The sequence below is a fragment of the Cygnus olor genome, chromosome 3 (assembly GCF_009769625.2).
Source record: "Cygnus olor isolate bCygOlo1 chromosome 3, bCygOlo1.pri.v2, whole genome shotgun sequence".
In the NCBI taxonomy this organism is placed as follows: Eukaryota; Metazoa; Chordata; class Aves; order Anseriformes; family Anatidae; genus Cygnus; species Cygnus olor.
Genome location: NC_049171.1, coordinates 98,301,878 through 98,319,021, shown reverse-complemented (window position 1 = coordinate 98,319,021; position 17,144 = coordinate 98,301,878). Strand labels below are relative to the sequence as shown.

Genomic DNA, 17,144 nt, shown 5'->3' with positions numbered 1-17,144 from the left:
CATTAGGATGACACACATAAAGGTTTACCCTTGCATTTCCCCTGCTTCCAAGTCAATTTTTTTTTCAGTGAATTTCTTTCATTTAAGAGGGAGGTTCCAGGTGGGTTTCTGAGGAAAGGGGGAAGTTGCAAACAAAAGAGGTCACAATAAAACTTCAAGGAGAAGAAGCCTACTTAAAAAAAAAAAAAGTGCAGGGATGCAGGGATGCTCCAGGCAGATAGTGCTTTAGTTCTGTAACAATTAAAGCTGTTCTACCTTGGAGTACAATTATTGTAATGAGCAGTCCCATTCGCCATGAACATTTTATGACTTTTTCCCATATGCTTTTCTACTGACACTTCCAGCATTCATAGTGATTTTCTTTGTTAAGTCAGTTTTAAGGAGCACCAGTTTCCTAATGAAATGTGCATGTTCAACACTACTGACTTAGAAAAGGAAAACACCAAACAGCAGCAGTTGAAGGAAAAGAGGAGACTGGCACTGTACTTTTAAACAGCTGTGCCTGGCTCTGTCAGACAAAAATGGCTGTGAAGCTATGGTGCAAGTGCCCATGACCATACTTGGAATTATCGAGGAATATTCTAGAAACAGCCCTTGGTCCCATCCCTTTGCTGCTCCAGATACAGCTATTATGACCAAGAAACCTCACTAATGTCTACATAACTCTTACACTGGTAAGAGTTATGTAGTTGCACCTCACTTAGGATAAGATGCAGAAATATTTATCCATACTGTAGCTCGCTCTCTGGAATTCAACCTTATTTTACTGGGTTGCAGCTTTGTCTGTGCAGCCGCTGCTATTCCTATAGTATTGGGGGAGCATTGTTGGCTTCCTGCTCAACAGCAACTAGATCTCTTCGCAGCTGTTACATCTTTGGAGGCCCTTCTCACACAGTTCCCACAGTGTCCTTGACCGCCTTACTCTTGCTCCTGTTCCTCTGTAGAGTGAAAAAAAATAAAAATACATAAAAATAAAAAACACAAAAACCTGTAGCTTTATGACTGGTGTAAGACTAACAAGGACAAAAACCAAACCAACAAACAGGGTCGTGCTGCTGGTTTATTGAGCTCAGTGTGCCATTTCCAACTGCAGCGGTTGCTTTACGTGCCTGGTGTGAGGGACCCACCAGACACACAGCGCTATTTCCCAGTGCTTCCATGCACCGCTATCAAACTGGCTGTCCTTTAAAAAAAACAATTTGTGCTTTTATCCTCCACCACACTTGCTGACATGGGGCATACTGGTTTCAGGCCACGCTATGCTTAAGACTGCTGCCAGTTGTTCCTTCCAAATCCACTCGTGGTACGTGGCCCGTCACTTCAGAGAAGCTTCAAGCAGCCCACCACGCCCGTGCCACTACGGGCCCCCTTCTGCAGCGGCCCCACAGAGGTCTCAGTGCCCTGCCGTGCCTGCTCGTCCCCCCCTTCCCCTCCAGGTCCCCCCGGAGCCCGTGTGAGGAGCCCCCGGCTCCGCCCCTGCCCCGCCGCCCTCTGCCGCCCCCCAGCGGCGGGGCGGGGCGGGGCGGTGCCGTGCCGTCACGGGGAGCGGAAGTGCCGTCATAGGAAGCCCCCCGCTCCTCCCCCAGTGGAGGCAGGACGGGCTCTAAGATGGCGGCGGCGGAGGAGCGGCTCCTGTCGGAGGGGGAAGGCGGCGCCCTGTGCTCGGCGCGGCTCTCCCCGCCCCCGCTCCCGCAGGCTCCCGAGGCCTCGGCGCTGCTGGAGCAGCCTCCTCAGAGCAACACGCTCATGGGGCTGCCCATCGTGGCCATCGAGAGCATCCTCAGCTTCCTGTCCTACGACGAGACGAGCCAGCTCCGCCTGGTAGGGGCCGGGCCGGGGCGGGGGGCCCTGTGGTGGCCGGGCCCCGTGCCCGGAGGTGGGGAGGTGGCGGCGGCCGGCGGGGAAGGGGCGGGTTGGGGCTCGTGGTCTTATTTCTTATAGTGACCGCTGTTTTCTAGCGGGGGGCGCGGTGGTGGAAGGGGGTCAGCGCGCCGCGTCTCGCCTGTGTGCTTATTTCTGCTCAGAAAGGTGAGGTCCGCAGGTGTAGGGGATCGCTGCTCTACGTGCGGGGCAGGGAAGGGAGATTTAAAGCCTTTGCCTGCCTGAGAGGCTGCCTGCTCCTTGCAGTCATACTGGTAGATCTAATAAAAGATATTACTTGTGCTTGCAAGCATCATAATGTCAAAAAAAAGCTCACGAGATCAGTGTTTAACAGTCTTGAACTGCCCGTAAGGAGCCTTGTGTCATAATATGATCATAATGTTATCAGCTGCTGTCTTGCTCAATTTCTTAGGAGATCGTAAACGGAAAAACAGTGATGGAACTAATATGAGGCTTATGTAGCCTTCAGTAAACTTGCCTGTACTGTTTCTATTTTAAGAACTCATTAGCTTAAACTAGGTAGTATTACAAGCACATTTCTGCAGAGAATTGGGCTGTGTTTGTCCTTGATCAGCAACCTGAAGTGTAGCAAGCTGACTCTAACCTTAAACTGAAAGCTCTTCAAGCAGAAACTCTGTCTTTATTTGTACTGCGCCAAAAACACTCTACCTAAATATTTCTAGCATGCTGTCAGCCTAGTAATCTCAAAAGACTTTTGCTTCTTCTCTAAGAGTAGGTAGGGGATTTGTGGAAAAGTATTCAGTACAGCTTTTTTGGATTGCAGCCCTTACAGCTTGGATGACAAGAAGTATGTGTGCTGTTTGGGTATGCTTAGTGTTGTATGGTCTGTGTTGCCACGCTAGGCACTGTTCTTCGCTGCAGTTTTCCTGTTGCATTTTATAAATGGTAGCTGTGACAACTGTCAGTAGGAGGATTTTTCTTCTTGCAAGGCTAACTTAGTGTTTGTAAGCAATGCTTTGTCAGCAGTGAAATTCAGAATAGGAAAGATGGTGGTGTAAGGACTAAAAGAACTGTTTAACTCGTTGTGCTTGTTAACAAGTGAAACACCTTTTATGTAACACAAGTCTGTTATTCAAGAAGACTGTCACTTGCAGAAGCTTCAGAAATGGCAAAACCAGACTGGGTAAATACCAACTTAGACACATGTGGAACAATACTAGATGTAAAACAAAGGAAACTATTCAGTTGATCTTCTCCTGTTTTTATTTTTGAGTAAGTGACAGCCAAGAAACTTAATTTCCATCAAATTCCATTTTTTACCCTTAAGACGCATCAGAAAACGTGAGAATTACTCTGAGATGAAAGTACGCTTGTCTTTGTTAATTGGCACTAATGTCAAGAATCACTGCCCTTCTGATTTGACGTAGTCAAAAGTGTGGCTCATAAGCACATCTACTTGGATCAGCTAGGTCTTCTAGTTTGCCATGCAGAACTAAAAGTGTTCTTTTGGCAACTCATGCAAGTTAAGTGTGCCCCGAAATGGATTCATTATTGCATGTAATGCCACATCATAAGGGGTTAAAGTAGCTTGGGGAAGGTAGGAGGATGTGATCCAGGACGTCAGTTGACCTAAATAAAGCTTGATCATACATATATTTGACAATAAGTGTGGGTTCCCTAAACAGATCAACTTGAACGCGTTTTCTGGGTCTCAGCATTGAAAATGGATGTCCTAATCCTTCTTTTTCTGGATCATCTTGACAGATGCAAACAAAGTCTTTTGAGTTGAATGGGTGTTGAAGCTAGAGCGTGCGCAAAAAGGTAGACTAAGGAGTTGGCTGGGTGGGAGGATGCAGAACGACAGCAAGTTTTCAGATTAAAATAGAGATAGGAACCTGCATTGTTTACGTGGAGTGTAATGAGGTGTATAATCTAAGGATTAAGATATATAAGTCTGTTTCAGTCACTGAAGAACGAGGTAAAGGACGTTACCTGCTTATCATTACCATTGGGCAAAGCAAGACCATGGGCCTGCCCGTGTACGAAGAAGCACTTGTTATACTTAACTGAACATAATGCCTCCTGCTGTTCCTCATGTTACAGCATTTTAAAGCATAAATGGTACCTAACTGGTTAAGCAGAGGAGTAGATCTAGACTAGTGGAGACTAAACAAGTAGGTATTCAGAATGCAGTCATGTCTGAAATTATGCCTTAATGCAAATTGTGAGTTATCAAACTTCTGTTTGGAGAAAGTGAATGAGAAGAAAAGGAGCAGCATTTTACTTTCTGACGTTTTGAATATTTACTTAACCTACTTCCTTTGATATCTTGTCATAAGAGAAATGCAGAAGCCCCAGAGATCATTATGGCTGAAGCTGTAATGTTCAGGAGGTAAAGCCTAGCATGCAGGCTGATGTGGAAGCTAGTGTACCTTCCAGCTTTTGATTGGTTATTTTGCTGTAATATTTTTTAATGTCTGTACAGAAGCTTTAGAATTTTGACCATGTTTTTGAGATGGTAGAGCAGTTCTGAGATAACAAGATCATTGGAAGGCAGTCAGAAAAGCAAGTAACGCGTGGTTATTCAGGTTATAAGCATGACGGGGAAACACACTTGCTCTATTCTATGCTTATATGACCTGGAAAGGAGAATGGCTGTAGGTTTTCATTCATGCTTTGGCATCATCCTGGAACAAATCATTTTACTTAATTATGCCTTATTCTACTTATTCTGCTGATAAATGTATGTGTGTGATTTTTTTCTATTAAATAGGGTGACATCATGTTTGGAAGAAACACTCCTCATTTTGAGATGCAACATTTGAAATGCCAAGCAATGCTCGTTCTAGTGAAGGACGATCGGTTTTGAGCATGGATACCATATAACAGTTTACAACGGTGGTGATACCACGATGAACTTTGATCAGTTGACCTGAAACAGTAGAATGGGCTTGTGCTGCTTTGTTATCTTTAAAGATGCAGTCAGCTAAGAGGATGAGAGCTGGATACTTTCAAAGTGGGGTAATAATAAAATCCTCAGTCTGAGCTTGGAAATAGCACTTCCATTCAGGCTATTACTACAGTGAGCATGACAGAAAACAAACACTCCGTGATTAAAAACAATCTATGAACACGTTGAAGATAAGGTTATCTTGGATTCTGACACACATCACGAGAGTCTTAAATTCTACAGCAAACCTGCATTACTGTTCTGCAGAGCACAAATAAGGACGGATATCCTTTGGACGGCACAGCTTTAATCTTCACACAGTTTCAGTAAATCTGTATTTCCAGGCATTTCTATTTTCAGGCTTCATGTTGAAGTCATTAGCATTTTGTCGCTTACTTGTTCTTCAACTTAGAAAGGCATTATGGAATAAGGGTCTGTGTAGCCTCTAAATACCTTATAAATATAACACGTAATGAACCTAAATAATTTAGTATATTTTTGTTTTCTGTTTTGACAGTGGTCATCTGTTAGTGAAGCTGGGAAGAAGTAAGACATACTTGAGGAAAGGGAAGCTGGTAGTCCTCTACTAAATTGTGTCAGTTTGGTCACAAATGAAGTGGAAAATCAGTTCTTTTATAGAAGTTGTTATTGTATACAAGTCACCATGCTGAGAAGCAGCTGCCTTCTCATTCTGGATTTCGTGTGGACCTTGGAACAACTTTCTAACACTGAAATTTGAACGCAGTGTCCTAGTTGGACCTGACATTTGAGGAAGCTTGTACTGTTATAGTTTTATGGCTAGAATAAGAAAATATTAAAAAAAAATTGGCAAAAACAAACGTGAGCAAATTTGAACTTTTACGTTTCTTGCAGTCCATTGACATAGCAAGTATTAGTAACCGTCTTGGACCAATACGAGCACTTAAAAGAGTGATAATGCTACTTTATGTATGACTGCTGACTGTGCAGTCTAAAAAGTGTATTGTTCTTATAACTTCAGATGCCGTGTTTTTAAATGGTGCGATCAAGAACCAGCTGAGAACTAAAAGGTGACTGGTAAAATAAGCTGCAAAAACTGCTGTTTTCTGGTGGTATCTGTTTAGTCTCTTAGGGTTCTAGTCTGTGTATATGACAAATATGGGCAGTGTCCAGAAACTGGAGCAAATAATTCTTCATGCTGAGAAGCGTAAGCAAATGAGTAAGGTTGGAAAAGGCAATGTTTAAAAACCTAGTGCAGTTTGTCTTACCCATGGCGGCCTACCTGCTCACTTGGATGTGGGAGAGCTTCAACACAGTAAAAGGTACTTTCTGCCACCAGATGTCAGTATAAACATGATTGATATCTCTGTGCTTCTGAAGTTTGTCACTAATAATGTATCTAGGATTGTGTGTTCGTTTTGTTTTTCTTCTGCTGAATAATTGCATAGTTAATGTAGCCCTTGTGCAAGTACTCGTTTCTATTTCGGTTGTTTGATATAATTAGAACTAAATGTAAGCTGTGAAGTGTTATACTTAAACGTGGTGTCAGATCTAAGCATCACTAATGCAGTTAATATCTTAGAAGAAATGTGACAATTTCATCCTTCCTGTAGTTGAAGGGCTAGCATTATGTTTCATCCACTGGAAATAATTCGCTAATTCTAGTGAATGTGAGGGACAAGTATACTGAGACTACCTCTGGAGTTAGCCTGACTGGTTATCCTCCTTCGACTACTAACAAGGAAGATCTAATATGAAGAAACACAGACAGACTGACAGCAATTACTTAATGGTCTCTTAAGACAGATGTGTTTGAAAAGAGTCAGTGCTTACTCAGAGAACTTAGACTAGCTGTGACTAGAGAGATTCTCTGTGATTCAGAGAAAGCAGAACTTCTTTAAGTAGTACCTTCCGTATAAGCAAAAAATAATCGGTGGCTTTTCTAGAAGTGAGAACCTTCTTTCTCAAGATACAAACTATGTAGATTTCAAAGCTATGAAATGAGTACTGTATGGAGAGGAAGGAGTGTTTGTTTAAATAAAAAAAAAAAAAAAGGAAAGAGCAAAGCTGTTCTGTTGGAAAGTGTGGTCACACTTGGAGTTGTGCACTTTAATGTTAAAAAAAAAAAAAAAAGCAGTTTGAAAGAATAGAGCTGGTTAACCAGTCTCTTGCATCATCAGAGCTGTGAATTGCAAATACTTTAAACTTTTGTACACATTGGCTTTGTCTCGTGACTGGTGACTTTTTAAGGTTTAAACGTAGTAGCTCATTATTCCATCTGCAGCTATTAATGTCCTTTCTCCCTAAAGCTGTGAAAAAATTGGGGCTATCAGTATGCAACATAGCCAATAAGGGAATCTCTTAAATAGAGAGGACTTCTTACACAAAACAGAATCTTGTTTCATGTGCACTGTAGTGCTTAATTCTTTAATTTTGTCTGTCTTCAGAAACATAAGTGCTAAATGTTGAAGGAAAAAAACATACTTTCTTGGTTTTAAGGCATCTTTTTGAGACAACAAAATATTAACTTCATCTACCAAAATCATTCTGGAGAACAAGTTAGAAGCTAGACGCAGGCATTTGCAATTTTGATTATTATCACAGGGAAATCATGTCTGCTTATATACGGGTGGAATTTGGACTACTGACACTTGTTAGGCAGTATCAGAAGATTCGTTTATTAACTGTGTGGAACGTAGTTGCTGCTTTATGGGGAGTATCATGATCACTGTTAGAGATGGTGATACCTTGAGTTGCACTGCAGTTTCTGTGTCTTGAAATGGAAGAAAGAGAATCTTTCCAAGAGAATCCACTAAGAGAATCTTGTACTGCTCAGCAAGTATGGATAAGATAATACTCAAAGTGACTTGTGGCATTATTTGAAACTTAAGGGATGTTTTTGTGTGTGTTTTGTTTTACTTAAATACAGGTTTGTAAACGAATGGACTTGGTTTGCCAGCGAATGCTGAATCAGGGATTTCTAAAAGTGGAAAGATACCACAACTTGTGTCAAAAGCAAGTTAAAGCTCAGCTTCCAAGGTATGTACCAGTTAAAACTGTAGCTAAACCTCAGTGTGCTAGATTCTTCTCAGCATAATGCTAAAAAGGAATTTCTTGCTGGCTAATTCAGCTTAAATATCTTGAAAATTTGAATCTTTTTTTCCTTTTTTTTCCCAAAAGTACCATAAGCCTAAGATCTAATAACAAAATAATGCTGTGCATGAATGTAACTTGTGGTGTACAGTACTAGGAGCTGGAATATTGCAAAATGTGTCATAGAAAAGAAGGGTCCTATGTTACTCAACCCTTCTGGCAAAGCCAGGAGGGGCTCTTAGGAATGGATAGATGCCATTCTTTTACAAGACAAACTGCCTTTGGTGATGATTTGTCTACGACTGATTAAAAAAGCAAGGTTCTTCCTTGCCAAGGGTTAAATCAGGGAAAGGGAGGGGGGTTGATGTGTGAGCATTACTGGGAGCTTAAGATTCTCACTAAGACATTGTCTTTTCACCTCTTTCCAGAGAATAAGTGCAGTTGCTGCTGCTATGTCCTACCAGGTTTCCCATTCCGGGTGAAGAAACTAAATGCTACTTACTGTTGTGATCCTTTCACAAAAACTTGTACCTCACCTTATATTTTGTAGCAAGCAGTAATACTATATTAAATTTGTGTATTACATTGAGATACTAACTGTAGGCATATGCGAGGATAAAAATATGCACCATGACTCAGTGTCTACTGCTGAAAGCCTGTTCTTAGAGTCCTAAATTACATAGAGAGTTTATGGATCGTGTAAGATGTGTTAATTATTTAGAGAGAATACTGTCTTAAAAAAAGTATGCTACATAATTGCTAGCTGATTTTTAATCTATATCACTTTTTTCCCATGCAGACAGAACAACGTTAGTGGTTGTTTTCAAGCCTCTAAAGGGTTTTAAGGATGAATGAGTGTTAGAGTTTTATTTTGTTGACTCACTGTTAAATTACTCTCACTTAATGGTCTGTCTTCTAGACGGGAGTCAGAAAGAAGAAACCATTCATTAGCTCGTCATGCAGACATCCTTGCTGCTGTAGAAACAAGACTTTCTCTGTTAAATATGACTTTCATGAAGTATGTGGATTCCAATCTCTGCTGCTTCATACCTGGAAAGGTAAAATGTAGACTAAATTATGTGAATGTTTATGTTTTTACAAAACATGATCATGTAACTTAAAGTAAATTTGTCCCGGCTGTCCCAGATTGTATAATGTATGTTCATACTAAAACTGTTTCTGATACTTAAAACACAGAAGCCAATACTCTGCTATAGCAGTCAGTCTGAAATGAAAGAACCAGACTATATCTCAGCACTATTTTAAACTTGATATGTATTTTCCCTTAGGATTTTTATGAGTAACCAGGATACACAGGGTTTAATTCTGAATTGTAACTGTACAAAACAGTTGGAGGCTAGGTCATCAGAAGATCTAATAGTTTAGACCATGTGTATACTAGGGACTTGGTCAATCAGGAAGACTTGAAGTACTCAAACCCTTAAGAAAGGTCCTTAAAGTTAGTTAAGATGCATAGTATGCGGAAACACTGTTCATTGTGATAATGAGTTAATTATTTCTGTACGTTAGATGGAATAAAAGTTTTAAGCGTAGATAAACTTTGTTAAATGTTATTACTACTAAACAATTCTGGTATTTCAGACTCCTGCCCCAACATAAAGTATAAATTATCCAAATGGGATGTATGACAGTGATACCACTATTTTATAAGCTGTGAAAACAGAGGTATACAGAAGTGAATTGACAAAATCATGAGCTGAGGAAGACTGTTATAACTTAGGGTTGAAATGAGATCTGTGAGCATAAGCCTGATGTTCTATTCGTTGATCTTTCTATGTGAGGTTTGGATTTGTTGATATAAATTTTTAAAGGGCAGAAAATTGAATTGCACTGGGACGAATGCAAGTTAGCTGTTGGGTTGAGATGAAGCATGGCAGGCATTTCTACGTCAGGATGTAGAAATGTACAGTCTACATTTCTACAGCAGGATAGGCTATCAGCGTGATTTTTTTTTAATCTTGAAGAGGTAACAATTTCTATACACAGCTGTTGCCTTGATACTAAAATTATTATAGTTTATTATATTTACATTTATTTACATTTATTTTTATAGATACTGTATGTATATATATTTAAAAATACTGTAATTTAATATAAAGTCAAATAAACTGAAGGCCTTGATACGTAAAAGAAATACTGCCCTACTTTTTTGAGGGATAGACACAAAAAGCAATGCTCAAGCTAGACCTAGGGTGTGCAGGAGCTGTGCAAATGAGCTTACCAGCTGTTTTCATTCTGGGCACTGAGTCATAAAGGCCTTGTTTGTATTCTGATGTAACAGCTAAAGAGATTTTTATAAATTATTGTATACTTGGTATACAAGCCTGATGCTGCTGCTTTCTCTGCACAGCTATCAATTCACCAGAAAGTCATGTTTTGGTCAAGCCTACTCAAGGCTTAGTGTTTAAAGTGTGTGGTTTCCCTTACCTGTCCTGTTTCCCTCAGGAAATTTTCATTTGAATGAAGAATGCAGAACTTTCAGGATGTTAATTTGTGTTAGAATATGTGAATATTCTGGTGGATAAAATTAGAGAAGTCTTTTGTAAGATTGTTGCATGATGGCACATTTCAGTCACATCTAGCTTTTGCAACTTTTTAGCTAAGCTTCCTTTATTAAAACACAAGATGCAGCTGTGTTGTCTTAACGATGATTCTAAATTCTTATGATTGTAAGCCATTCTTAATCATGTGCAAAATACCTGGCTTGGTAGTTTCTGTAGTAAGAAGCCAGTACTCCTATCTGGACCTCCTCAGACTATAATTCGTTAGATCAGCAAGGCAAATTTCATCTCTTCTAAACAAAGGGCTTGCTTTTCAAGCATATAAAGGAGGTGCTTATGTTCTCTGCTAGTTGTGGATTAATATTTCATAAATTAATACATTTTGCACGTAATCTGAATTCGCAACATTTTGGGATCGTGCAACTGAATTCAAGTAAATACATACAGCTCTTCAGACCGACATGACTATAATTATTGCTACTCCATTCGTGTGTTTTATGTCTCACGATTGGCTGTGGGAGTGACTGCTCTGTTGCGTGGCTTCCAGTGCCTTGGTTATCCAAAAATAAATCGTTATGCTCCACTGAGCACATAAAACTCAAGTATGGATGCAGTAAAACAATTTCACACAAAATGTGTTATTTCATGAATTTGAAGAGAGTCGTGATATGTCAGGTGAATGGTTTCTCTGGTATATCACAAACAGGACTTAATTTCAAAACACTGATAAAGAACTAAAGTACGTAGTGATATGCAAGAGTAACAGTTATGTAGTAAAGTATGATATAAATATCATATTTGATTTTTCCATTGTTATTGGTGCTGCAGAAGGTCCTGGAACTGGAATATGCCTGAATATGCCAACACTTTTAGAATAATGTGAAATAATCTTGCCTTTATCAGAAAAATCTAAGTATTCTTAAATGTTTTAGGTAATAGATGAAATTTACCGTGTGCTAAGATACGTAAACTCTACAAGAGCTCCTCAGAGAGCTCATGAAGTTCTTCAGGAACTAAGGGACATTTCTTCCATGGCTATGGAATATTTTGATGAGAAGATTGTTCCAATACTGAAAAGGAAGCTGCCTGGGTCAGATGTATCAGGACGTCTGATAGGAGCTGCCCCAGGTATTAATTTCAACGTATAGTTGAGGTGTTTTTGTGTTTGTTTTCTTTGTGTGTGTGTATGCAAAAACTCACAGCACTATCTTTTTAAAGCTTCATCCCTTGCATAAGTGAGCTTTATCACATAAGTATTAATGATACTTGTTTCTTAAGAATGCCAACTGTGGAATTCATTTGCTTTGTAATTTAAGGAGGCTTTGTATTACCGAAAGAACGGTCACTTGAATGTATGTTATAATTATGCATAGTGTGTATTCGTTAAACAAACGCTTTTGTGCCACCAATGAATGAGACTTTATTATTGCACTTGGTTGAAATTTGGCACATGAGATAACAACTCAAGATGCCTTTTATATTTAGTATGATCAGCAAATTAGCCTAAGATGTTGTAGTGCATACAGAGCTAGAATATACTTGAATGTTCTTTTTTTCCACTTTGCCAGGGCACTAAGGTATATATTAACAAGCAAAATACTTGTGAATAATGCTGAAAAGGCAATTAAAATAAGTCTATAAATAAATAAGCTGTTTCTTTGTATGACCTGTCAGACTTTCCATAATTTGTCAACCAAAGTTTAACATAGTTACCCCATATAATGGCCAAAAGCAAAAGGTTAGTAGAACTGCAGTGTTTTCCCTTTACTGAATTTATTTCCACACTGTTGGAGAACTTTAGGAATTGTGAAGTAAATTCTCTGAAAGGATAACTTAAATAAATAAATAGACCCTAACCAAAAATGATAGGCCTAACTGTAGGAGCTGCTTGTTGTTTCTGGTATGTCCTGTCAATCCTTTTAGCCACAATTGTGTATACCACCTCTTAGTTATATCCCGTTAATTATATCTCAATTTCATTGAGTCTCTCAGCTGTGGGAGCAGTGCCCAAAACCGGTATTAATTGGCTCGCCAAACCCAAGGCTTTATGTGGCATAAACATGCCTACCTTGGGTTGAGGGAAGAAATAATCTACCTAATGGCAACCCTTTAGTGTCAAATAACCATAACTATGCTGTCATCTTAAAGAAAAAAGAGGAGGAGGATGCCTGTTCAAGGCTGTTCCAGATTGTTCTGTCTTTGTAGTGCTTAAAAGTTGTATCTTACTTGCACTGCACTGGTAGAAGAGTAAAATGATAGAAAAAGTGATAGATAATTTATGATAGAAAAAGCGATAATTTATGATAGAAGATAGAAAAAGCGATAGATACGATTTACGATAGAAAAAGCGATAATTTATGATAGAAGATAGAAAAAGCGATAGATACGATTTACGATAGAAAAAGCGATAATTTATGATAGAAGATAGAAAAAGCGATAGATACGATTTACGATAGAAAAAGCGATAGATACGATTTACGATAGAAAAAGCGATAGATACGATTTACGATAGAAAAAGCGATAGATACGATTTACGATAGAAAAAGCGATAGATACGATTTACGATAGAAAAAGCGATAGATACGATTTACGATAGAAAAAGCGATAGATACGATTTACGATAGAAAAAGCGATAGATACGATTTACGATAGAAAAAGCGATAGATACGATTTACGATAGAAAAAGCGATAGATACGATTTACGATAGAAAAAGCGATAGATACGATTTACGATAGAAAAAGCGATAGATACGATTTACGATAGAAAAAGCGATAGATACGATTTACGATAGAAAAAGCGATAGATACGATTTACGATAGAAAAAGCGATAGATACGATTTACGATAGAAAAAGCGATAGATACGATTTACGATAGAAAAAGCGATAGATACGATTTACGATAGAAAAAGCGATAGATACGATTTACGATAGAAAAAGCGATAGATACGATTTACGATAGAAAAAGCGATAGATACGATTTACGATAGAAAAAGCGATAGATACGATTTACGATAGAAAAAGCGATAGATACGATTTACGATAGAAAAAGCGATAGATACGATTTACGATAGAAAAAGCGATAGATACGATTTACGATAGAAAAAGCGATAGATACGATTTACGATAGAAAAAGCGATAGATACGATTTACGATAGAAAAAGCGATAGATACGATTTACGATAGAAAAAGCGATAGATACGATTTACGATAGAAAAAGCGATAGATACGATTTACGATAGAAAAAGCGATAGATACGATTTACGATAGAAAAAAGTGAAAGAAATGATGCAGCAGCTGTCAGTGTCCTTGATTTGCAGGAACTTTACCAAAAACAACAAAGCCAAGCTCAAAACCCCGTATAGTTTTAGTGTTTAGGAGGAATAAGCATACAGCAATGTGGGAAAAAATTCCCCTTCCTGAAGAAAGTAAGTTAAAACTGAAATACCCTGTTAAGCCCTGAAACATAATTTTTTAGATTTTAGCTGTATACAACTATGACAGCAGAATTGTACTGCTTTATTGAAATATTTAATATAGCAATTCTGCAATACACTTAATTTATGGCCATGTTGCTGTGGGTTTTTGACATAACATTTGTGACCGTAAGTCTAGCTGAGAGCATAATCTCTCTAATTTTTTATCCAGCAAAAGGGGGGTGGGGGGTCATACTTAGATTTTCAGTAGTACGGAAAACAACTTATCATTCATTTTCTAAGTATTTTATATTAAAGTAGTTGGGCCCTGAAATACCATATGCTCTCGTTAGACACTTAAGTAGCTGTAAATCAGTTTACATGTTCACCGAACTTCCAGCCAGTATTCAGATTCCTATTTGGGGTATAGAGAGAGAAAATATGCAAACTGGTACACAATTTATACTTTTGACTAGAACCTCATGTGCCCCCCCATCCTCCTCTAGAACCTACCGCCCCCCCTTGATCCTCTGGAACCCAGCGCCCCCCCCCCCCAGCCTCGCATCCTCTGGAACCCAGCGCCCCCCCCCCAGCCTCGCATCCTCTGGAACCCAGCGCACCCCCCCCCAGCCTCGCATCCTCTGGAACCCAGCGCCCCCCCCCCCCCCTCCAGCCCCGCATCCTCTGGAACCCAGCACCTGCCCCCCCCAATCCTGCATCCTCTGGAACCCAGCGGCCCCCCCCCCCCCCCAGCCCCGCATCCTCTGGAACCCAGCGGCCCCCCCCCCCCCCAGCCCCGCATCCTCTGGAACCCAGCGGCCCCCCCCCCCCCCCCCCCAGCCCCGCATCCTCTGGAACCCAGCGGCCCCCCCCCCCCCCAGCCCCGCATCCTCTGGAACCCAGCCCCCCCCCCCCCCCAGCCCCGCATCCTCTGGAACCCAGCGCCCCCCCCCCAGCCCCGCATCCTCTGGAACCCAGCCCCCCCCCCCCCCCCAGCCCCGCATCCTCTGGAACCCAGCGGCCCCCCCCCCCCCCCCAGCCCCGCATCCTCTGGAACCCAGTGCCCCCCCCCCCCCAGCCCCGCATCCTCTGGAACCCAGCTCCCCCCCCCCCAGCCCCGCATCCTCTGGAACCCAGCACCCCCCCCTCCCCGAGCCCCGCATCCTCTGGAACCCAGCGTGCCCCCCCCCAGCCTCGCATCCTCTGGAACCCAGCGCCCCCCCCCCCAGCCCCGCATCCTCTGGAACCCAGCGCCCCCCCCCAGCCTCGCATCCTCTAGAACCCAGCGTGCCCCCCCCCAGCCTCGCATCCTCTGGAACCCAGCGCCCCCCCCCAGCCTCGCATCCTCTAGAACCCAGCGTGCCCCCCCCCAGCCCCGCATCCTCTGGAACCCAGCGCCCCCCCCCCAGCCCCGCATCCTCTGGAACCCAGCGGCGCCCCCCCCGAGCCTCGCATCCTCTGGAACCCAGCGCCCCCCCAACCCTGCGTGCCCCCCCCCACCTAGAATGCAGCGCCCCCCACCCTCTAGAACCTAGCGCCGCCCATTTTTAAGAGAAAAGCAGAAATTGTGTCCCAGTTTTCATTTTTTTGTTTCCAGTTCTCTCTCTCTCTCTTTTTTTTTTTTAATCCCAACTTTCTCTGAAGTTCCAGGGCCCTCAGCAGCACTAACAACCATGCAGCTGTTCTCCAAGCAGAACCCTTCGAGACAGGAAGTCACCAAACTCCAGCAGCAAGTAAAAGCGAATGGTGCCAGCGTGACAGTGCTAAAGCGCGAAATCTCAGAGCTTCGCACCAAAGTGCAAGAGCAACAGAAACAACTCCAAGATCAAGATCAGAAACTGCTAGAGCAAACACAAATCATAGGTGAACAGAACGCCCGATTGGCTGAGCTTGAACGCAAGCTGCGAGAGGTGATGGAGAGCGCAGTAGGAAATTCTTCAGGCTCTGGCTCAAACGAACAATCTCCAAGAAAGAGGAGGAAGGCGGTGGAATCCACAGACTGTCCTAGGAAATCTAAACGCCTTCGAAACAGAAAATAACTTGGGAGTAAATGACACCTTCAGGAGGATACACTGCTTCAGTAGCCCAAGCAGGTCTGCCTGTGTGGATCCTGTGACTAGTTTCATGGTGTCTGTTAGGCTGCTGGCTCTTCAAAACACCACTTAGACTCGAACAGTAATTTTCTTTCATTGAGACTTTTCCCCTGCTTTCTGTATGGGTGGGCCTAACGCACAGGATCTTTAAGATTTGCAATAGATACCTACTAACCAGACCTGCTCTGTTACATTTTGAAGGGTTAATTTTTTTTCTGTGCAGATGTGTTTAAAGTAAACTTATTTGTGTTTATGCATATGTTCACAAACTCTTAAATAAATTCAGTCTTAACTGACAAAAAAGTTAAGCTTAAAAACAGATGTCCTGTTCACTTGAAGCAAAGACCCGCTTTTAAAATCCTGTTTTAGAGAACTTGACCTTTTTTGTTACAAGTGACCTTGTCTGGAATGTCTGAAAAGTAGTTAATACTTTTTTGGGATCTCTGTAATGAGTAAAACTGACTTCTTAAGCTACAGTACTGGCTATATATTTTTGTAAACTTAACAAGGAAGGGCCTTCTATCCAGTCTTCGTGTACGCACACCCTAGTAATTCTTAGGTCCTGGGAGCCATATTCTACGTTTGCATGGATAGATGCATGTACAGCTTAGCCTGCTAAAAGCTCTTGCCTGAAATTGTTCTAAATTCTGGGAGAGAGTACAGAGACCTACAAAGCAATTCCTTTGTTCCTCAGCCATAACTTAGCATCAGCTTTCAGCACAACTGCTTTCTTCAGATGAGGTTGTCTTATGAAGCTAGTTGCAGGAGGACTTGAACCCAGGCTATCTGCCACTTTCACTGCCTGTAAATTGCAGGTGTTGCTAGCCAAAGCTGGAGAATTGAGAAGCTGCCTATGCATCGCTTGATTTATAGGCCAACATCTAAATAAATATTAGACAAATTGTCCCTACAATAACCAAACTCAGGGGGACATGATTTAAATGAAATGCTGTATTATGGAAAAACTTAAACTATTTTGTGTGTATGTGTGTGGGGTGGGGTGGAGATTTCCTCTGTAATACTGATGACAATATTCTAGCTTTCTTTATCCTAAAAGGTAAATCACTTCAGACAAAGCTTTAATTTCTTTTGCACTTCTGTTTTGAGCTTGTAACTGGAAAAGCATGTCTTGCACTGTTCAGTCTCTCTGGTCACTTTAACAACCTCAGAGTTGTGTACAGTGATTTTTTTTCCATCTGTATATTTTTGGAACCTTATACAAATACCATTGTCCTTGTTTTTGTTTTATTG

General features: G+C 41.3%; 1 protein-coding gene across 1 annotated transcript; it reads left to right on the top strand.

Moving 5' to 3' along the window:
* Positions 1–1,562: 1,562 nt before the first annotated feature.
* FBXO28 (F-box protein 28) lies at positions 1,563–16,196 on the top strand. Its single transcript, XM_040551323.1, has 5 exons — positions 1,563–1,821; positions 7,701–7,810; positions 8,784–8,922; positions 11,319–11,514; positions 15,445–16,196. Exons 1-5 carry the CDS (start codon positions 1,609–1,611, stop codon positions 15,837–15,839), a joined length of 1,053 nt encoding a protein of 350 aa, XP_040407257.1. The 5' UTR covers positions 1,563–1,608; the 3' UTR covers positions 15,840–16,196.
* Positions 16,197–17,144: the final 948 nt, after the last annotated feature.

Coding starts and splice junctions, on each gene's coding strand:
- FBXO28 (XM_040551323.1), top strand. CDS start 1,609: ATGGCGGCGGCGGAGGAGCGGCTCCTGTCGGAGGGGGAAGGCGGCGCC. Junction 7,811..8,783: donor GTTAAAGCTCAGCTTCCAAG/GTATGTACCAGT, acceptor TCTGTCTTCTAG/ACGGGAGTCAGAAAGAAGAA. Junction 11,515..15,444: donor TCTGATAGGAGCTGCCCCAG/GTATTAATTTCA, acceptor CTTTCTCTGAAG/TTCCAGGGCCCTCAGCAGCA.